This window comes from Anas acuta, chromosome Z (genome assembly GCF_963932015.1).
Source record: "Anas acuta chromosome Z, bAnaAcu1.1, whole genome shotgun sequence".
NCBI classification, from domain to species: Eukaryota; Metazoa; Chordata; class Aves; order Anseriformes; family Anatidae; genus Anas; species Anas acuta.
Genome location: NC_089017.1, coordinates 71986472 through 72010526, shown reverse-complemented (window position 1 = coordinate 72010526; position 24055 = coordinate 71986472). Strand labels below are relative to the sequence as shown.

Genomic DNA, 24055 nt, shown 5'->3' with positions numbered 1-24055 from the left:
TCTGCAGTATAGCAGTTCCTATAGATGGTGTCGTAAATATCCACTTTTTTCATGAGAAGTTTAGTTATGCCATTACACCTAATTATGTAATTACAGGTAGTAATTACACATTCTAATTACACCATTAGAGTATTACACATATTTACAGTAATCATACAATTAAATACTGTTACACTAATTATGTAAATGACTGATTGCTGTCTCAGAATTACCTCAAAAAGCTCAAGAATTGTTAATCCACATCACAGAATATGTAACGTATCCTAGACAGAGAAGAAAAATAGAGAAACATACCATGCAGTCAGCTTGCTTGTCATTGCAAGCCTATTCTCTAGGATGCATTTTAAATAGTACAATAGATTGTATATCCTAAATACCAATGCTTTGTAATACTGACTTGTTATGTTACTCATCACCTTGCAGTAGTTTGATGTTATTCCTAGTGCTTCTACTAAGTTTTTTGTCATTTTATTTTTCTTTTAAATCCACAACATTTCTCTTAGCTAGTCTCTTAATTCCCTTCTGTTTTGGTTGATGTGTAGCACTCTTCAGATGAGAGACAATGGTTATATTACAACCAGATTCTGTGACTGCAGTGGTACACTCACCCCAAATCTTTCTGAATAATCACAAAAGCCTCCCCTAACAGCTAGTGCCACTGAAGTATGAGAGAAAGGCTTGGTTGGACCTGAGCGCTGCCATAGCACTAAAATCTCGGATGAGCTTGAAAGCATGAACTATATTTGGACCACCTTGACCCTGTGACATATCCTGTGTCTCCTTCTGGAAAGGATTTGGTTTGGAGTTGGTTTCTAGGTGCTTAGCCATGGAGTAAAGTTCTCAGAAGACAAGAAGGTATCACCTGGCAAGCTGATGTGCTTCACACTCCAACAGTGCTTCTGCTTCTCTGGGGCCTTTTTAGTTTTTATTTACCTGTCCTTCTGATTATAAAGTGCTGGCCTGACCTCTCAGGTTGTTTGTTTTTTGTTTGGTTGTTTTTTGTTGTTTTTTTTGTTTTGTTTTGTTTTGTTTTTTGATTTTTTTTGTTTGTTTCTGGAGAGGTTTAAATTAAGTTTTCATTCTTCTCTATTAGCTATTGCTGTCTTTAGCCATTCGGGCATGTGATGTTAAAAACAGCTTTTTCTCATTGCTGCAAAGCACAGGAGGAGGCACAATCAGTGATGTGGAATACAAGAGCACCTATGGCTTCAAAAATATTCAATTGTTCTGGAATGAGCTTATCAGCCTGTTAGAGAACCTTTACTGAGCATCTGGTATTTACAAAGTTTGCCTGCAGATGTCTAGTAACCACAGAATAGAAAGACAGAACCTTTCTGCATCCTCTGGAGGTAAAAGCTAAATAATATTAATTGCACATTACTTTCCAGATTTCTTAAGGCCTCAGCATGTTCATTGTTACGGCTGCATCTCCTTCTGTTCTTGTAGTCTCTGAACCTATTTCTTGCTTCTGTGCTGACTGCAGGCTATCAATGATGATTACCTCCTTTACAGCTTTCCTTAGTCTTGTGCCTTTGTAAATAAGTACTAGCTCCAAGATAGATTATCGTGGGCCTGAATATTTTACTTTCTGGATCACAAAATTCTCTTGCAGGCAACAGGGAGCCACTTTCGTTGATGTCAGACTGTTTGCATTATTTAGTATGACTCTGTACTGTTAAAATCTCCCATGAGCAACATGGATTGTGAATTGCAATAATTTGTGAGTAGTTCCACGGGTAATTTTGTATTCAGTTTTTATCTAGGAGATGGTACTTCTAAGGTGGACACATCACAATTTCACCATTGTACTTTTGGAGATATATTTTCCTGATTGCCAAGCATTACTGCCATTAAAACATATGGCAATTTTTCTCATGCTTTTTCTTTAAATATATAGATTAAATTAGTCACTATAAATATTTGTGACTTATACTGTAGATCCTTCACCTCCTTTTCTATGTATTCAACATGCCCATGTGTAGGACGACTAAACTCAAATGAAGTGCTCCAATTTAATTTATATAACATGTCACAAAACCTGCTCAGCAGTGTACCTTCACAACATTTTCCTGTGTTTTATGTTTTAGTACACTGATGTTAATATTACACTCAATCATCTTCTGCATTAATCTCCATGGAAATAAAAGGAACAATTTTTTATTTAAATGAAAATGTACCTTTTTTCAGTGTCTTCCATACTGAAACATTACCTAAACACCTGGCAAATCTAGACAGAAGGAAGCTTTCAAGACTTCTGCTTGCATGCAGCCTTACACTCCTAGACTAGATGACCTTGGATAATTTCTAGATGACCTATACTTTATGACTTTCAACTGAATCAAGATTTCCTGTTGCTCTCTTATCCAATTCATTAAATAGGCAAGCTCTTGTAATTACTTTTTAATTCCAGAAATTTCTAAGCAGATTTTCAATACTTAGAAGGAAATGGAACAAAAATATCCTACCCTGTTTTTTATTGCATCATACTGCAAAGTAGCAGTTCCATGAAAACTGACATAAACCAGCCAGGCTGCTTCCTAAAGCAGCCTTGCTTCACTACTTCTTTGCCAGTCTTGCTTCTTTCATGGCTGCTTTTTCTGAGCTGCCATGTTATCTGTTTGTGTTGTTGTCCCAGCAAAAACTGACCCAGAAAATTTGAAAAGTTAATTAATGAATAAGAGCAATTCCTTAATCAGATGAACTGCATGACCCCACAAACACTAAACTAGTACAAAGGGATGTCATAGGTCAGAGCCTGAGCATAAAATCAAGACTTAACACTAGCTGAAAATATTCATCAGCCTAATCAAGAGAATACATATTTTAGTTCATGTTTAAGGCAAAGACAAGAATGCATTGTAGTTCTTGTATTTCTCTTATTTCTCTTCAAAGATCATATTTGTAGGCTAGAATTTTCAGCTCGTTTGCCAAGGATACTACAAAAATAAATAAATAAATAATTGGTAAATATATCTATTCCTGTTTGTCGTAATTTGGATAAGTTCAGGACTTGGTGTGTGGAAAAATTAAGGAGATTATATGTGTTTGTGTACGTATACGTGTGGACATGCGTTACCCTTAGAAAAAACAATCTACTTTTTAAATTGTATGCAAGGTGGATAACTTATCATTCATACAATGTCCTTTCTAGTTTAGGGAATAATGTGTGGTAAGTCTTACAAAAATGTAAGAATGGAAGAATTTCTGTGCCTAAAAGAACTGTATCAATTTAATATAAAATTAACGCTAATACTTGATTTATGTCCTCCCAGGATTACATAAAGATCTTTTAAAAGAAACATATTAGAAATACATTTTGAAGCTGCAAAGGGAAAACTTTCACATGTTAAATGTGATTTTAGCCCATGTAATTAAACTCAGTCTGTGTATTTCTTCATGTCCTATTTTGAACTTTCACTATTTATGAACAAAATCAGGAACTATTTAAGAGGTTAAATACGTGCTGAAGGACAGGCTAAATGCATCAGAAGTAAGGGTGATGCTTTTTATTCTTAACTATGTCAGCTTATCATGGATGGAACACAATTTCTGTATTTGCGTTGCACAAAAACCCTCTTGAATCTCTGGCTGAAACTAATGAGGTTTGCTGAGGCTGGGAATACGGTCTAGCTGGCGTTTCTGTGTAGTATATTGGTATGAAAGTGCAGAGAGGCAGAAAAAGTTATAGAAATGACAGAAAGCATTGTTGAAAATGAAATGTTCTCCCAGGCATTTCAATGACCTAGTGAGAAATATTAATCAATCCTTTTAACACATCTAATATTGAGTCTTCAAACAACAAAGCAAGGGCTGGCCCTTCTGCTGCTCTTTGTCCAGACATCTCATATAAGATGCAGAGGTGTGCAAAATTAGGCTCAGCAGATCAGAATGGTAGTTCTTCCTTTCAGCACAATGGGAAAATGAGACTGAACTCTCAGTATTTGATATTGAAATAAAATACTCATCCCTATGCCTCTGGGTGCATTTTCATCTTGCTGCCGTTGTACTACACAGCAATGTCCCACTTTGAAAATTCATTTCTTAATATCTAATTTTGATTAGGCAGTAGCAGACACAATCTTTTCTCAGACACCCAACAGAAACTCATTGTAAGATATTCAGACAATCCCTTCGGACCCAACAGGTGTATTTTACCCATTTAATCATCTCCTTGCTACATGAGTCACATAGTGCAGTACAAGCTTTTGGGCCGTGTCAATAACTCGTCAACCCCATTTTCAGGCAGCTACAGATTGACTTTGTGACATCTCATTTTAGCTTGAACCAACTTGCTGTGGAGACTTTAGCACCACATTTCCTTACTTAAATCTGCTGATCTGCTTTGGTCAGGCGTTGTGTATTTCTTGACTCCTGGGGACACACAGTTACCCTCTGTAAGGAAGTAGGAAGGTTGCTCTGGGGTTCCTTCTCTTACCTGTCTTCCACCTGTCTGCTTCTACAGCCTAAGGGGGAGATGCTACCACCCTTTTCTGTAATGTACTGTATTACTGACATTCACAAAAAGTAGGGAAGATAAAATACTTACAAAAATGTCCTCTGTTCTTGTGTAGGAGGAACTTTTATGTGCATTTTTATGTGTGGCAAAGTCTATGCGAATGTGTATTTCAGCATTTCTAAGCCTTAAAAGTAAAATTGCAGCATAACATTATTTTCAAAGTAGCCTTTATAGGCTACTTAAGTCCCTGGTCTGGTCAATAATGTACATTCTACTTTTACCCAAGTGAAATAATTTGCAGGTATGGAATTGGTACAGTAAAAGGAAATAAAAGCCAGAAGAAGCAAGTTATTATGACCAAAAAAATAATTCCTTAAATGTGTATAAAAACACCTTCATTAACAGCACCAATGATTATAAATATATTGAAAGAACAATTCATAGCTGCAGTGGGCTCAACAAAGTTCCCAACAGCCACATCACAGGACCGTTTTAGCCGTTTCAGGTACAAGCTCAGTAGAAAAGATACCTTATTTCAAGGCTTATTATTTATAATGCATAAGTGATTTATTCCAAAATAGATTCATCATGGAGGGTGGCTTTTGATCTGAGTCAGACTGATATGGTATGTTGCTCCCCCTTGCTGGACACAGAAATGAGCAATGAGAGTAAATCATTTTTAGAGCCATGCAAACCCTCATAATGAAACTGCTTTGAGGTTTACAATGGTCAATGTATGGGACACAAGGTTGGATACAAGCGAATATCATATAAACTTTGCAAAAGTTGGAAGCTTGGAAGTTGTTTCATGTTTTGGAGATTCATTTGGACTTCGAATTTCAACCAAGCTGTGAAAGATGAAAATCCACATTAACTGAAGAGAAAACAGAACAAAACATGGTTACACGAGCCCTAAATGAAATAAAATCTCCAGGCTCAGCACAGCTCCCACCTGCAGTTTTCAGAAGGAGAAGGAAATGTAATATGCTCAGTGATCAACTTCCCACTGAGGCAAGATTCACAGCTCCTGCTGCTTTGGACAGACGGAGAGTCCAGCAAAGCTCCTGTTCCAGGCACTGGTGCAGTGATATGTAAGATATGTGGGAGGGGAATGAGCTATGCTAGTAGGTTACATCTATTTTAGTCCCTGGCCACCACCATGCTTTTTCCATCAGATGATTCAAGGGCTTACAAGAGAAGAAATTCAGAATGTCTCCAGCATCTCATCGTTAGTTGTGTTAAAAGGAAAACCAGTGTGTAGTTCATCACAACTTGGAGTGGGGTCAGCTGGGGAATAGCAGTCAATCACTGCCTGTCAAAAGAGAGGCAAATGTCTTGCTTCTGTGGCTGCAGACCACCCCATGAGCAGTGGCCTTCAGCCTGAGAGCTGCCCCAGATGGATGCACCCCTGCAGCTTGGAGGATCAGCCACCACAGCATTACTTACTGCTGTCACTGGCATGAAAAAAAAAAATAAAATAAAATTGCTGCAACACAACCCTGAGAGAAAAAGGCTTGGAGTCTTTCTGCTGCATGTTAATTGAGGCTCAGAAGGGTGCAAGTGAGTTTCAGAATCAAAGTGGAATTAAAGATTTCGAAATTCACAAGTAGCATACAGGATTATTTCTTTGCAGAGAAAAGCTGATGGAATTAATTTTAGTTCAAACGCTTTTCCTCAGTATCAATGATTGTTTGCTAGTATTAATGCTAAATGTAATTTAGCTGGCTTTTGGTTTGGTGTAGTTACTTAGAAAATTTGTTTACAGACAAGAAATGATGTGAAACTTTTACAGATGGACAGATTAATATCCATTAGTGATCCAGCAAAATCTGTTTGATAGCGCTCCTCCATAAATATGATTTTCCTTTGTTGGAAAATCTGTGCAGTTGATGGCAACACTGCATACCTTCAATGAAGATCGGCTTCAGTATATGTAGTCTGTATTACTTATATTTGTGATATTTGTAATGTATTGCTGTTCTGATAATATCTGTCCCAGTCTGTGCACCTGTAACTAAAACCTAATTTTATAATACCTATGTTCCTATTTTTATTCAATCCATTTTAACCCATCCATGTTTTGAAATACAGGCACAGCAAAAAAATTAACCATTTTGTAATTCATTGTATCCAAGCTGGAGAAAACATATATTGATGCAGAAAATATTTTTGTCTCTCGACAGCAGTAAAATTACATACAGAAGATTACATACAAATTTTACTGTGATTGCTGAAATCTCTTCCTCTTCTACATTCTTCTTTCCTGTCCCATTCCTTCCAGTCTATGAATATGAAGTAATGAATACTGTCTTCTTGGATTCCATCACTACCACTATCATGACCACATGGGAAATCCCTAAAACTCCTTTTTAGTTCATTTTAATTTTAATCTTTAATTTTTCCTTCAGGTATGAGAGAGTGCACTTGAGAGAGTGCTGGTTTTGATTCATTTTTAGACATGGGAAGTTGTTTCCTTGATAAAAAATGTCAACAGGAAAACCCACAAGGATTAACCTTCCTTCCCAAAGCACGCGATGGAATCCCTTCAGCCCCTTCTCATCTGTGCTGAAGTTGGTTCTGGGTGTCTGACCCAGTTCTCTGCAGGCAAGATGGGGCACAAGTTATGTGATATATTTTAAAAGCTATGGTTTAGTGTTAGACATGCAAATAGAACTGCTGGAAGTAAAATACGATTTAATAATGAAATGTGGCCGGTGTGAGGCTAAGTCTTTCTAGCTTTAATTGCATATTGCTTTGAAGATTGAACCAATAGTTTTTGATCCTACTCATTACCAGCATTTAGTCATCATGTACCCTGTATCACCTTCGTCCCCTGTGTAACATATAAGGAGAAGCAGACCCCAATGAATTCACCAAAATAGTTTACAGAGTGGGAAGCTGCCTAAGTTAGCCAACTTGAAATGTTGAGGAAAAGTGTAGTTTTTAAGAAGAGTGAAGACTGCACCTGTCAACAGTGTTTACCCTCGAAGGAAGTAATGCAGAAAAGTGTTTCGACTTGGGAAAGCAGAGAAGTCACGGTCTGTGGCCCAGAAAGAGGTCTGGGGAGAAGAAAATTCTGGTCTCTGATTAATTGACATCTTTTATGCATAGTGAAGCACCTTCAGAAGACAGTGTCAAGTTAAACTTATACTTCCTGCAAGACCCTCAATCCAAGCTTCTCCTTTTTGCAGGCTGAACTTCATCCTTCTTCATGTGGTTGGACACAAATGCATGCCTACTGAAGTTACTGCAATTAAGTGCTCCTGTTCCTCCTTGTTCTGGATTTTGTTCTGAGTTAGGTCCTCTTCTGCAAAACAACAAGTTGAGGAACAAAGAATTTCTCCTGCTCTGTCAATCCTACTGCTGTTCAGCTAGCTGATCAGCAACCAACATTGCAAGGCACACATTTATCCAAAGGGATTTCAAGTCATGGAAAATGTTACATAGGGTAACTTACACAAGAAAGGCAGGAAGATGTTTCCGCGGTCCTATAGGCTCTTTACATTGGTGCTGAGGAAATAGGATGAAGAGGTTATTGCAAATTTAAATGAGATGTGTACATTTTAATACTTTTTTTTTCTGGTGTTTTTCATTGTTGTTGTTGTTTTTGAGAAGTCATTATGGATAGATAATGTAATCTATGCAGTATTGAGTTAAAATAATCAAACAACTTGTCTGTGGTAATTACACTGTAATTTTGCTGAGTAACTTTGTTGTCTATTTGGAATTTCATAATACTAGTATTTTCAGCACAGTGGGGTTACCTTGCTCTTTCTCAGCCAGCAGAACCTAACACATCAAGATGAAATTGCAAACAGTTGTGCTGGTTTATGTACTGCTGACAGGTAGCTTCCCCTTTGCCATTTGATATAGGATTTTGTGAAATTTTTCTCTTTAGTCATAAGAAGTGAAAAATGCTAAGTTAATCTATATGTTTTCAAAGGTCTAGGCATTTTGTGAGAGGATTGTATCCACAAATCAAATATTTATTTATGCTTTACTTACAAAAATAAGAAAATTCTAAAAGAATTGGATTTTGGTGAGTGAATGGTGTTTTCTAATATCTTCCATCTCTTCTCTAAACAGCTGCAACAAAAATTTCATACCTATCTAGTGGTTTCACTGGCCACATTTCTTCTGGGGTACTACAGGAAAGGGAATATTGTTTCATAGCTTGTCAGCGTAGAAATACAACCCTGTTCTTGGCAGTCCACTAACAAACATTTTTATGTCTCTATAATATTAAATTATTGGATAATTAGGTTTTCTACAGAATGCTGAGTAAAGAGCCTATAAACTATATTAAAAGGAGATGCCTTCTGAAGGAGTAGCTTTTTAAAGTCTAGTTTCTATTCTTAATTGAACCGTTATACTTATTCATTATGTATGCAGTGTATTTTCCTGGGGAGTGATTTTTAAATAGTCTATTTACATGAATGACATAATGGATTTCTAGCTAAATTTCACTACTGTTCTATTGTTAATTTCTTAAGAACATAAAACCCATCATACTTAGTCAGATAGTTCAACGGTCTGTCTGGCTTACAGTTAAGTCCCTGACAATGGCAGTGAAAAACATTATTTAAGGAAGGAAGGTATGTTTGAGAACTTTCTGTCATTTGTTGCCCTCATGTCTGCTCCAGGTCAACAGTTCCTGCAGTAGGAATATCAGAGGGTATGTCCCTGGACCATCCTATTATGCCTGGATTTCCCTAATTCCTTTTTGAACCTGTTAGTTCTCTGTGTGCCTCTAGAAGGCTCCAGAAAATCACTGCCCACTGTGCAGAGAAGTAATTTCTTTTATATGTGCTAAACTGATTTCTTGTGAATTTCAGTGAGTACTTCCTATTTTCTGTATTCTGGATGTGATGAACAGCACTGCATTCACCTTGCCCATTTTTCTGTAAAGTTCACTCATATCCGTCCTCAGCCTTTCCTTCTCCAGCTTGTAAAGTCCTAGGGTTTTATACCTTTTTCCTAAGATACCTGCTGTTTCCCTTTAATCATTTGAGTTGCTGTTCTCTGTACTTCCTCTTGATCTTCATGGGATGTAGAGGCTAGAACTGTACATGTTATGTGGTCACACCAGAGTTTCATACACCTGTAAAATAATAGTCTATGCCTTGTTCTCCATGCCTAACTTTTTTTTTTTTTTCCAGCTCTATTTTGGCAGGAGCTGTAGCTGCAATTTGAGCCAATGACTACAGAGAACTCTTGATGATGACTCTGAGATCTCTGTTTTAAGTTGTGATGGCAATTTCCGAGTTCAGAATTGTGTAGGCATAGGTTTTTTTTGTTGTTTTTTTGGTTTGATTTTTTGCTTGTTTGTTTGTTTTCCTATATGTGGTATCTTCTATTTGTGTACACTGGGGATCATCTGTCACCCTTTTTACCACTCATTAAATTTTTATGCCATTCTGGAGCTGCTCACCATCAAAGTGGCATTTGATCAAGAGACTTTAGTAGCTTCAAACTTGTCAGTTGCCCCATTCACAATTTTATCCAGGCCACTGATGAGTAAAACTGATGCAAACACTGATCACCAGGGGATCCCACTGCTGACATTTCATCCTGAAGAGCTGCTTCCTATTCTTTAATTAGATTTCAGTCTATGGAAGGACCATATCCCCACTCACCGGCAAAAGCCTTTGATATGGAACTTTCTCAAACACTTTCTGAAAATCCAAGTATATTATTTCCATTGTATCTCCTTTATCCCAGTGCTCATTGCTACTGTTAAAGAACTCCATCAGGGGAGGCAAGATTGCTGTTTACAGAGGTCATGATGGCTCTTTTCCAGCAGATTGCCTTTAACCAGGTACCTAGTGATCTTATTCTCAATTATAGACTCAGCAACTTACAAGATATGGAAGCAGACTCACACGTCTGTAGTTCCCACAGTGCACCCTAGGGATATTTTTTGTGGATGGGAATAAAGCACTGATTTATTGGTGTAGCTCTATAGTGAAAGTCTATAAATTTAGTTTCTTCATCCAGACACAATTTCTAAAAACACTAAGTCATGAAATCACATTACCACTGGAAAAATCAAGTGAATATTAGGTGACAAAAGCACTTCAAGAATGCTTTTGCTTCCTCTTTTTAAATTCTCAAGCCACCTAACAATTGCCTGACTATTTTTACACTGTTTCCTCAGCAGGGAGCATGTAGACCAAGTAAAGGCCAAGACAGGATTTTACAACCTAACTATAAAACTATGGAGAGAGGATTTGGTAATAGAAGCATGTGATATTCACTTAGCAGTAAAGACACTCTTGAGAAGTAGAACATAACATCTAATTTCTTTATATTTGATTAGTTTTGATAGCCATTGCTTATACACATGAACTGTACTGACCAGTACGATAACAGAATAATGCGCTGTGGTTGGCTGAGATGCTACATCAGCATAAAAAGCATTTAATCTCTTTGGACGTATCAGCAAATAGGTAGCAATTCTTCCCATTACTGTCTGAAAAGCTGTCTTCTGTTGAATAGAACATAAGTAATCACTTCATTTTCATGTCAGCTCCTAGAGATTTGAAGCTTAATACAACATCATCTGGAAAGTTTGCTTGTCTGGAAGTGTCTGTGCATTCATTAGTTGCTACTGATGTAAATTGTTAAAGATGTTGCCTTTGACATATAGTACTTTATGTGAAGATATGAAACAAGATTAATCATATTCTTCACCTCAGTGCCAACCACCAGACTGGCTAGTGACATTTAGAGCCATGCTTCAGAATAATAATAAAAATGTTCATAGGTCAAGAAAATCCATTTTGTGTAGTTTTAAATCTGAGAAGCAAACTTAGAGCAATAAATGCTTTCTGTTAATCAGATTTCAGAGCTGAATGGCTCCATAAACTTACCAGAGCCAGTCAAAAATATGCTATTCCATTGCATAGTTAGGAGTCACCTATAAGTAATAAACCTGTTTTATGTTTTTTATCTGGTAATAGGTAAAAGCAATCTGAAATAACTGTCATTGTGAGTACTCCAAGTCTACTGAAGTACAAAATAAATGGGGTTTTGTAAATTCTATTTTATGTTTTCACCTTGTGTTGTGATGTACTAGAAAGAGGGACACATGGTCTGTTACTATGTCTAAGGAAAGTGCTGATTAAATTCTTTCAATGAGAATGAAAACATTGATTTAGTCTTGCCCATGGGATTAGTCGACAGAACAACAATTAACATGAGTTGCTACAACCAAGTTACTCAATATCACTCTAATCATAACATTGGACTGTGGAAAAAATGCTTGAGCTGCATGGAGTGAGCAAACAATTTGATTAGGTGAAGATTGATTGAAATAGCCAATAGCTAAAAAGTGCAACATTGAGCTTGTGATCTGCAGCTGTATCCCCACTGTGTTGCACTCATCAGCAACCTTCAAACTTCAGTCCAGGTTGAACAGCTGAAATTCACAGCACTGCTTCACTTGAGCTAGAGATTTTTAGCAAGATCAGATTTATAGGTAAGGTGGCTGTGGTAGTATACCATCCTTTTTGGGCAACAGTGATCTTTATATTCATATTACAGATCTGCAAAGCTTTAATATTTAAGAAGTCAGTGCTCCATACACAGGTCTTGCACAATTTAGGATTCATTCCAAGTGAAAATCTACTTCTGTGGGGGAGGGACTGCAAAGGGCTTAGGCTGTGCTAGTGTTTAAAAGTGATGCTTTAGGAGATGATATAAGAAGCTACAGCTACTAGTGAGGGAAGAAAAAAAAAATAAGTTGTCATGAAGTTGAGAGAAGATTAGATGTCAGTAAGAATGTGTTTGACATAAAAACGGAGGCCAGTACATTCAAAAAATGTGTATTTAGGAATATACCTAGTGTGTCTATGTTATCTCTAGCTGCATTGGTACACGGTGCTCATGGCTACCAAGCCAAGCCAGGAGTCAGTTAATCAGATATGTGACTACCCTTCACATTACCTTCATACAATACGTTTCATTTGTGCAAGTGCAAAGGAAGTAAATTCTGTGTAAAAAGCCAGAGTGCTTCCAGTAATTTCATCTCTTCTTCAGTCCATCAGAGTGTACATTTTAGAGATACAGTCTGTCTGTACAGGTATATGCAAAAGACAGGTCCTCTGGAAAATGAAAAAGTCTCCTTCACTGCTTCTACCTTCAGCTGGAAATGTGAGATATAAGTCCTACAACTGGAAATCCTGTTTTCTTAAAAATGCTAATTAACCGTGTGGCTCACTGCAAAAATTTAATTTGGTACAGGAAAACAGACAGATTTTAGAAGGCCAGGTATCGTTTTAACAGACTGTTATAGACTGAAACTGAAATATATTCATACTTAGTTTTACCAAGAAAAATATGGGCAGCAGACACATTTGCAGAAATAGTGTTCTGCTTGTGAATGGCTCCCAAGTAGAAAAAGTGCTAAATCAATGAGAAAATTATTTATTATTTCATGTATCACTGTATAGCATGGGATAAAGTGAGGTAGTCAGGGGAAAATGTTCCCCTACTGCAAATCAATAAGACTCCAAAGTCAACAGAACCACCTCAGATTATTCCTGCTCAGAAAGAGACCCTTTGAGGTAGTGTGGATCTACAGGATTTACCACCAGCCCAAGAGCATGGATCTGAAAATATGCTGGAGTAGCTACCCTTCAGGACCACAGAGTCACAGAGTCAGATAAAGGTTGAGGTTGTCAGGGATCTCTGGGATCATCTGAACTTTTTTTTTTTTTTCTTTTTTGAGTATCTCCATAAGTGGGGCTACAAAACCAATATAAGCAACCTGTTCCAGTGTTTGACAATCCTCACAGATAAAACAAAAAAACAAACAAATATGTTAAATTGCATTCAGAGGGTATTTCCTACTTCTTAAGTTGTTCCCATTGCCTCTTTCACTGGGCACTGCAGAGGAGAGCCTGGCTGCTTTGCCTTTATTCACACTGATCAGGTATTTATACAAGTGCATAAGACTCCCTGAACCTTCTCTTTAAGAGAACGGTGTAGGACCCAGCAGCTGGGTCCCACAGAAAGAGTCTAAGCAGCCAGTTTGGGGTAGATATCTAACTTTCAGATGGCTGAAGGTTGGTCATGTGAATTATGGCACTTATATTTCCTTTGTTTGATTAGCTAGTTCTTCATATAAATACTTTGAAATAATGCCCTGTTTATGGTGAAAAGATAAGTGATTAAGGAAAAAGCTTAATATAGAAAAAATGTATATATATAAATGTTTCACTTTTGTTTAAAAATACTTCATGGATTGCCAAATATCACATATCATTGTACTACACTATGGCAGTAATGAAAAATTGCTTTTACTGTGTGTATACAAAGATTGATTTTGAATCTTCGTTCAGAATTTTTTTCACCCTAATAAAATTTGTTTCACCCTTTAAATTAATTCTGTATTTTTTAACATGGCTTCAAACCCTGATCCTACAGACTGCTTTACATGAATATAAGGTTATACCTACATGAAATGGCTTCAAGAAACAAGATCTAAATGCTGTTATCTGAATTTCCAGTTATTAAAAAGTTAGATGATTTTTAGAAGAAGATGGAAACAGTTTAGAGGCCATGAGAACTGCCATTTCTGGATAGACAGATTTAAATAACAGCCATTTGCATTCAGCTCGTGTTCTCCACTGTGGTTATTGCTCATATTTAGTGTTTTACTTCAACAGTATGTTGCAGGATATTCCCATATTTTTACTTCTTTCTGTAGAACATGTATTCCATCATAATGTAGAATTCATATTAGCGCCACTAGTAGTTTTTAAACAATTTCAATGAATACATGCTGTAACTAGTAATGTTGTAATTTCTAGGAACGGTCGCTGTTTTTCTGAGGGGAAAAAAAAAATGTCTCTAGGCAGCAAAATGAGATTTGCCACTTGAAAAGCACATACTCTTCTCTGTTGAGGCAAGGGAACATTCTGATTGTCAGGCTGGCTTGCAGGAATGCTAATTACATTGATGTTGTAATCCCACTGATTTTCATTGTAGACCTGCTAGAAAAAAATGCAGATTGACTTTCATTGTAACTATATCTTGTCTTTCCAGTCTTACTTCCAAGAGAATGCATTTTTTTTTTCAAATTTGTTTTTTGGAACAGGCAGATTTTGAAATGATGCGATCATTCAGTGCATATACATACACATGTCATGCACTGCCTTTAAATTAGAAGTAGTTGGTTAATTGTTAAAAATAAAATAGTATCAGCATCTGGTTCCTGTAACTATTTCAGAGAACCTGTTCAGACTTCAAAACAGTCAGCTAGTCAGAATCCAGATATTTCACCACTACAGATAGGATTTATCAAAAGTTATAAAGGAAATCAATGAGATTTCCTGTTCAATTAGCACCTGTGAAATTACCATTCCCACCAAGCCAGCATGACTGTAAGAGTGTGCATCTGTGTCAGCAGGTTACTCTAGAAGATGGGCAGAATATGAGCTTTCCAAGTAGTGAACCTCATTTCGCAGCAGTGGTGTGAATATTCTTTAGCTTGATTTTTCTTTTTTTCCCAGGAGTTATGAAAACTACTGGAAATTTTAATACTTCTAGTTTAAGATAAGATTATCCACCCTATTTATAGAAATTGCTAGTTGGTCTAGTACAAATGTGACTGAAAAAAAGTATCTCATTTGGAATGGATTTAGGAGGAGAAGGGGTTACAACACAATATAATACGTTTGCTATATATATGTTTTTATGTATGTGGTACATACTCCATAGACAATCAAGCAAACAATCAAACAAAAACCTGCATGTTATTCAAGACAGATAAAAGTGAATACAAAACCAGGGAAATCTGAAAACAATTTTCTGTAATCACACTGAAATCAGGCTGAACTTCTGCAGAATGCCATGCCTGATTAGCAAATTTACTAGTATAGCTGGAAAACTATTGAGTTTTCTTGTATTCTTCAAAGAAATATTTCAATCTGCACCTGTAAAAGGGAGAAAAGTGCATGGATTGCACAGGGTTCAGTAGCAAATGAAAGGGTTTATTATGAAATGCAATTGGGTTGATAATTTTATTTTTTAAATGCTTAAATTATGCTTAGATTGGCTGTGCTGTGCCATAACCATTTACAGTGACTAGAAGCAAAGGAGATAGTTCCACAATTGCACAAGTCTCCTCCAAGTACAGCTGCCTAAGTCCAGATCCACAAAAATCCTTGGGATTTGTAAATAGAACTTGGGATTGCATATCTTTTCAGTCTGCAATAGAAAAAAACAATTATTTTTGTACAGTGTTAGGGGCTATGGTTTCTGTATCTGAAATTCATTATTTGTGAAAGTATGACCATATGTCAATTACTTTGTAGCGCGACCTGAAAGTTTATATGAATTTATCTTCTAGGATAAATATGTAGTTTAATTTTTGTGAAAGTTCTTTTTGTTGTTGTTGTTGTTTTTAATGCTACTTCATAATTTCTGTTTTATTCAGATTAATCTTAGTAGTGTTTAATTGGCTATGTTATATAAAATGGTTAATGTCACTACTCAAACATGGTAGAAATGTCATTTTTCACAGTGCCAACTTGAAATGTAAAAATCATTTTCCACATAAAGATTAATATATTTCTAAACAAGAGCTCAGCAGATTAATTTGAGAAACTAAATTCCCCATACTCCTTACTGCAACATAACTTATAAGTTTTTTTTTTTTTTCACAAAAGTCATATTTGTGCTTGAAAACAAAATAGAATAAATGTAATGCATATCACTGAACTGTTGAATGCTGTAACTTTTGAATAATTAATGGTATAAGCTCAGAGGAAAAAAATATTTTTGGTGTTTAGATGGCATGTCCTTTCTGAAATCACAATGGAATGATGGTAATTTTCTGCTGTGGCTGAATGTTGGCCACATGCAATATTGTCAAGATTCACCTCTGTGGTGGTTTTACCGTGCTAGGCAGCTAAACACCACAACCGCTCTCTCACTCCCCCTTCTTAGATGAGGAGGGGAAGAAGTAATGCCAGACCCAGTACAACATCATTGCTTTTCTAGTTTCTAAACTCCTATCTGGATTTTGGGTTACATCTCCATTCATCCCAATAACTGGTAGGCGAGGAGAGCCATGGGCTTTCTCTCCTTGAGTTCGACTGTGTGTTTGGCATACATCGTGGCTGTTTGGCACCCCCAGGTAGAACAAAGAACAGTGAAAGCAGACAGGGACATGCTGTCAGATAGAGCAAAGTCTGCTGCCCGAACAGTACATTGCTGTCCATGCTTGTGGAGTTAGAACAAGAAATAGTAAGACAGAGCAGGGAAGATTCAAGCTGGGCAGCAGTCGAACACTGAACAGGGTTGTGGAATGCATTCAGAAAACATTTGTTGGGAATTACATGGATTTAGTCTATGTGTTTTGGGATAGAGATTTTTCCAGGTCATCTGAAACCTTATTTTTTTATAACAGGGATCCCTAAACAGTGTGGCTTCATTGTGGAAGTTTGCTTTCCAGGCCAGTTCCATTAAAAGCGTCTTGAATGTGCCTATGGATGCTATTAATGCCATTAATGTTTTTGAGTTCAGTACAAAGCAACTCTTTATGGAGCAGTACTAAAAATACATATATTTTTTCAGTCTACAGCTTTGCAGATAAGAGATTTTAGATACACCTTTCCTGTTGAGTTTAAGACTAAACATGTTTGCTCAGAATAAAGTCCAACAGTCCTGCCTTGGATGGTGAGATGAAGTGAACACTAAGTAAAAGAGCATGACAAAATGGACAAGCACTAACTGGTCGTTCTCCCATCACATTTTCCCAGCTTCTGGCTGCTTAGGGACTTCATATATCAGAAGTTGTATTTTCCTTTAATAGTATTCGTGTTGGATAGGTTCCCTCTTTAACCAGGTCATACGTGATAATTCCCCAGACATTAATCCCTGGGTTTTGCATGGGGAATTTACAAAGGTAATTCTGTGCAAACAGCAGAATGAAAAATTCACCAAACTAGAGTAAAGCAAATTATTCCCTGAATAACAAGCCTCCATTTCAGACACAGTGTCATATATATATATATACATTTAAAAAGCTAATCTGCTTTCAGTGCCTGAGCCAGCATCTCCATGCACTCCTGCACTATGCTGGAAGTGTCAGTTTTCCCTGAGCTGGGTCAGTGTAGAAAATCCTTCTGGGTGTCTATCAGAGTGATGTGAATCCCACCCTGGGGCTGCTGGCCGGCATGGTGAAATGTGTATTTTCAGAGAGACAAAATCTCTCTGTGGAACTGTACAAGGTGAAGTTGGCCTCTGGAGACTGTCATGTTCCTGAATCCATGAGAGGGTCTGCTGACACCTCTCGTAGGAAGGGAAGCTGTGTCTCACAGCCACCACTGCACAAAAGCACCTTACGTGTTTAAACAAACAAAAACAAAAACAAAAACAAAAAAAAAGAACAAAACAAAAAAATAAAGGATTTTATCATGTTGTGAAGTTGTGAAAAAAACAAGCCCCGTGAGAACATAGCACATGGATGGCGCTTCAGTGGCAGACCACCGAATGGTTGTGCATATCTATCTAACCAGCTCCTATAAAAATAAACTCGTTAAAACCTGAAGAGACAGAACAAACTGGGAAGGGAGGTATGGATGGCATGGGGAAGAACATGAAGAAACAGGAGGATGAAGCCTAGATTGCTTGGTGGGGATTTGATGCGTGTATTGGCATTAATTACTGCAATATCAGAGGTCATCTGTAATCCCATTGTCAGGGTTTGTGTTCGGCACAATTACCGTGCTGTGCTAAGTACAGCCAGAGTAATCTCATTCCAGAAAATGAGGAGCTTGGAGATAGACAGAATTGCAGATGTCTAAAGCAGATTTGTTTTCTGCATGCCTTCAAATTTGCATCTGTTTGTTTTGATGACGTTAGCTAGAGAGAAACCAACAGAGAAAATGAAAGCTATATATTCATGCTGCAAAATCAGACATGCTTCATTGTCAATAACAAGAAATCTTTTTCTTCTGTTTACAGAGGCATAATCTTCACATTTTCAAGTAATTTTTAAACCATTTGGAGGTTTTTCTTAATTTGTGGACTGACATAAATGTAGTCATCCAAATTAAATATACTCAAGTAACATGTTTACCCAGTGCTTTCTGCTTCTTATCTCCTACAAGTACTAATTTTTTATCTTGAATTGGTTTCTCTCTCCCTGTTAAGAGCAGGAATCAGTGACATATCTGCCTATTCTTCTTTATGTGTTTAGAGATGCCAATAAGCTAAAGGTCATATTTCCTTTTGCATTAAGTATTTTTGTTCAGCTAGGGAGATAGATATATATATATTTATTTATTTATTTATTTATTATTTTTTTAAGAGACTAGGGTGTAAACACAGAACTCATCTTCTCATCTTTTATCTGGGGGCCTTGTTGAACCATATACCCCAGGTGTACAAGTGAAATCTGGACATCTGGACTAATTGTTACTTGCTTTGTGGTGCAAAACAGTATGTTGCATTTCAGACCTGGTTATGCCTGAGATTATAAAAGGAACATTCGAGGGAGTTTTATAGCCATTCCATCTTCAGATGGGTTGGTGGGAAGTTCTCCAAAGAACTGAAAAGATCCTTAATTTTTTCTGTGGAGTTGTTGACTTTTGCCATCTTTCAATGGATCCATTATAAAACATGAACCTACTTTGTGGTACAGTTTTGCACTGTGTCTTCTTCATGGCCAATGGGGTATTGTGGGCATAGGTTTGTGTTTTTTAATGAGATTTATAGAAACATCAATACAGCTTTATTTAGTGAATAACAATTGCCACTATAGGACTAAAAGCAAAATTGCTTGTTAGTATTTTGCTATTCAATGACATTAAAAGTAACAGCTCCAGATGACAAAATCAGCCTTGTGAATCTGTATCAGCAACCTGTCACACAGCTTTTTAATTGCTACTACCTGATTTTTTAACTTTTTTTTTTTTCTTTTTTTTTTTTATCAAGTTGATTGTCATACCCCAGTGTGTTCACATTAACTAATAAAATTGGTGACTGACGTTGACCAGACTGAATTGCACAGACACAGCAGTGGTATTATCACTCCCTTGGAGACTGCAGCTTGCCAAGCTGTCATGATTTTTTGTTAAATGAACTGTTGATTTAATAGTAGCGGAGATATAACAACAAACCAATGTGGCTTGTACCTGTTCTGCAAACATGCATATCTTAGTTTTGTTTAAAAGACAGTCTCCAAAGGCTGTTTCTGCTTGTTTTCTCCATTGTTAGAAGTCTATAGCAAATCACAGCCATGAAGCACTAAAAGGAACAATTGGTATCTTAAATTAAATTACTGTTTGTGGTCCAAATTGAGTATCTTTGTACAGCAGCTAGTCTGTAAACAGTTAGTCACTGATAAAACATGCTTGATAGAACCAGAGGCAGGTGATTCAGATGGTAGTTTTCAGGCAAAGTAAATTTCTTGGGAATTTGGAGAGTAATAGTTTCATTATACCTTTTGTAAGGAGAAAGCATGACTCACAAATCTATTTGGCCTACTTGGAAGAAGTTAATGAGCATATGGGTAAAGAAAGTCCATTTTCTGTGCAGTATTTGAAACACAAAAATGTGTTCAACTATTTCCTTTCAACTGATAAAAGAAAGTAAATTGAAAAGTTTTCCTGTAGAATAATGTCTGATTAAAAAGAAAGAACACAAGGATGGGTAAATGGGCAGTGATAACTGTGGAAAGAGCTTACTTGTAGAGTCATAGCAAAACCTCCACTGAAGTTCAATATCTTTTGGAGGAGCAACATAGCAAAATGAAAATTTAAGAAATGTAATTATCATTTCTAAAATGTACTGAAGAGTTTTATAAAGATCTTGAAGTACCAATTGACCTGGCTATGAAACAGAAGATTAAATTCAGTGTCATCAAGCTCGAGATAAGACTTCTCAAGAAAACAAGCCATTACTATGCATGCATCTAACATCTCAGGAGTAGTTAGATTTGAGTGGGCTTCCTCAGGGTCCGTATGCCAGGCCTGTGCCTAGAAAGTTGCTTAATTTCTTGGCAGTGCTATGTTCATGGCAGTAGGATGGTATTGCAAGTCATGGACCTGTAAGCATGAGGCTTAACTGAAATTTCCCACCACCTAATGAGAATAATCTAATTTATATCATGGCAGAGAAAAAAATCTTAAAACATATCTTATTAGTGCATACATACATATTATGTTATAGAGCTGATATTGTTTAGAAAGTAATACCTATTCTACTGTTTCCTACACACCAATGAACACCAATGTAGTATCTTAAAGACTAGCATCTTTAACTTCTAGAAGTGATGAATTTGGGATTAATTCACACTGAAAAAATGACAAACATGATAAACCAAGACTGGAACTGCAATTAAAGTAAGTTTGTACAATGAAGTACCTATTCCCTGAAGGTAGGGAGTTGCTTTGGATTTCAGGAATAAAAATCCTCCTAAATCTAAGGGAAGGTAAACACTTTGACCATATATGGACATATAGCTGACAAAGCACAGTAAGTGTTGTACTTGGTAATTTATCTGCCTTCAATGTAGAACAGAAAATTTGCATGTCTCCTGAAAGAAGTTCACATGTATTTCAAGTATTTTTTAACACATACTAAGCATGAGAACAAGCAGTATTTCAAGTATTTTTTAACACATACTAAGCATGAGAACAAGCATGCCTTCAGCTGAAGTCTTACACAGTTCTGCACCTAAAAAGCTAGAAATCCTTGTCTCTTCTGACAAATTTGGGACATCTATGGGAGATTGAGGGTCTTGGTGGCAAATAAATGTTCTGCTTTTGAAAATTATCTGTTAAGGCCAGATACTCCTACTCTCCAGCTCAGTCAAAACTGACCCTGATACATGTTGGGGTCCTGTCCTCATGCATATGATTTTCCTGTTAGGTCACTGAATAATGCTAGCAAGGCTGTCATGGGCCCTCATCCCCAGGACAAGACATAATACAGCTGTATGCTCCACATCCATGTGAAAATACCTGCTATGCATCTACACTGCCTTTTTAAGCTCTTCTTAGAGACTTCTCTTCTGTTTCCACATCTCTTCTGTTTCCCCAAATCTCTAATTTTAAATATTTATCAATCTATACTTGCTATTTGTAGTGATGAGTTTCATGGCAAGGTGGAATCTGTCCTCTATGTACCTGTGAGTTTTGTATTTATATATATACATATAGAGACACATGTCTGCTTTCTTTTCCATTATGAAATGATGAAGATGTCCTAATAAGTAAATTAGATGAACAGACTTCAAAAACAGAGTTAAGGTTCCATAGGTCTTCCAATTTTTAAGTAACAGTTGATAACACAGTGAAAAATTATACTTTCCCAACAGACTTTTTTTTTTTTTTTTTTTTTTTTAATACTTCATATATTGTACTTACCTGTACTGGTGACAAGGAATTTGTTTTCTTCTGGCTCTTGTATGCATCTGGCACAGCAGCAGGAGAGTGAGCTGCATTTTGTTGCATTTTGCACAGCATTGACAGAGTTATTAGTCAAGTTCTGATTGCATCGCCTTCGTTGTTGGGAAGTATGTGATGCAAAAACGTAAAACTACAGTTTTAGACTCTAGGCGAGTTTAGTGGGCTGTGCTTGATATTATGGTACAGTGTGGTTCATGTCAGTCACTAATTTCAATGGGGCCAAGGTTTCACTTGAGCTTTTCCTGGAAGAAAAGCCGGTTTCTCATTTGAGAAGTAACACATTTGGAAGTCAACCATGGGATTTTACTTTCTTCTTTCAGAACCCAAGCACCTGCTTACCCATGGCCTTTCCTCTGTAAACAACTTAAAGCTGCAATTTAGTTTTATTTGTCTCCATTATCAGTAACGCGTAATACCCAGGGATTGCATTGCCTAGCACTGTCTCCCTGCCTCAGCTTCTGCTGAGAAGAGCAAATTGTGCCGGTCACTTCTCCTTCTCTGTGCCTTTAAATTAATGAAGAATTAAATCATTTGTGACTTTCTGCCCATATGGTGTAAGGATTTCATAGTAGTACCATTTCAGAGTTCATTCCTGGACAGTGCTTAAGGTGAATGCACTGACAGGCTTCTGAGAAAGACTAAAGTGTAAGTAAATATCCTCTCTGTTCTGTTGAGTTTAAAGTTGCCAAGGTGCAGTTGACCCATGCAGCAGATCTTTTGAACAACTGAGCAGATGAACTGCTACATTTCATACTCCTGCAGTGTACTTCTCTCGATATTGTGCATCAGAATCAAATAAAAAAAAAATTATTTGAAAGTGGTTGGTGATATTTAATAGTAGGCAGGCTGACAATCATTTGGATATAAAGAATTTATTTTTTTATTTTTCTATTTTTTTTTTCTGTTTGGATTGCTTACAATAACTGAATGCTATTGTTGATGTACCCAAGTTGGGTGGCTTCAGAAAAATATGTTTAAAAACTGTCATGGCTTTAAGAAAGATTACATCAACACGTACTGCTGTTCTGGCTGAATATCACTCTTAAAGTTAGGAACATTTAAACATTACAGTTAAATACATAAATTGTGGTTTGCTCATTAGGTGCATAAGACCTTTAACTTTTTTCAGAGTAAATGCATACTATATTTATAGATTCGTGTTTCTAAAGATGACTGCAATAACAAGTTGAAGAGTATTGGCTAAATTCTGACCTTTATAGCACGAGTAGCAATGTGGAACTTTACAGAAATTAGAGAATTTTGCTTTTATCGGCTATTTCAGTATTTGAATATAAGAATCATTTTCTTGATGTTGGTATCTGTAAAGCACAGACAGCTCTTCAGAGAGAACAAACTAAAAGAAATGGAAATCTTTACTGATTTCATTAAGTTTGTAATGGGAATAGTTACTTACAAACTATATTTCTGTACTTTTTTCTTTCTTTTTTTTTTTTTTTAAGAAGATGCTACTTAAGCGCTTTAAATCTCTTCTAATAAGGTATTTAACATGATATTCTGGATCTATTTGTATGCTGTTTGTAATTGCAACCATTTGGGACTCAGAGAAAGAAATAATTTCGGTTGCACACGTTTCTTGTTTCCATTCATAGGATGCTCTGGCCCACTAGGAATAGAAGGAGGAATTGTGTCAAATCAACAAATTACTGCATCATCCACTCATCGAGCTCTCTTTGGACTCCAGAAATGGTATCCATACTATGCACGACTTAATAAGAAGGGTCTTGTGAACGCTTGGACTGCTGCAGAAAATGACAGATGGCCGTGGATTCAGGTAACAGATGGAGCTGAGGAGAAAAAATCTCCTTGATTCAATTGCCAGAGTCACTTAAGAAACTGATGAAGACAAGTGGTAAACTAACAGCTAGATTCTTATTCACTGTCAGAAATGTAGCCTAGACTAAAAGGGACTATTTAGTAGCAAAACAGTAATAATCTCAACTTTACAAATGCACAGATCTTTTTTATTTAAAAAAAAAAGTGTGCATATGTTCCATTGTGACTTTAAGCCACAGAAGCAAATTTATAAAGACTCTTTCCAAGGAAGCAGCTTTCCACATATGCTACATTTGCTCATTAGGTCGTTAGTAGCATTTAGTAGTGATATCTCTTGGTGGAGGTACTTTGACACACTCCTTGGGCATAATTCTAGACT

General features: G+C 36.7%; 1 protein-coding gene across 2 annotated transcripts in view; it reads left to right on the top strand.

The window, feature by feature from the left end:
• The window catches only part of EDIL3 (EGF like repeats and discoidin domains 3), a 267842-nt gene that overhangs the window by 165085 nt on the left and 78702 nt on the right, over positions 1-24055 (top strand). For both annotated transcript variants that reach the window (XM_068666882.1, XM_068666881.1), the window contains one exon: positions 23493-23674. In XM_068666882.1, the coding sequence (XP_068522983.1) occupies positions 23493-23674 (182 nt within the window). The remainder of the gene's footprint in view (positions 1-23492; positions 23675-24055) is intronic.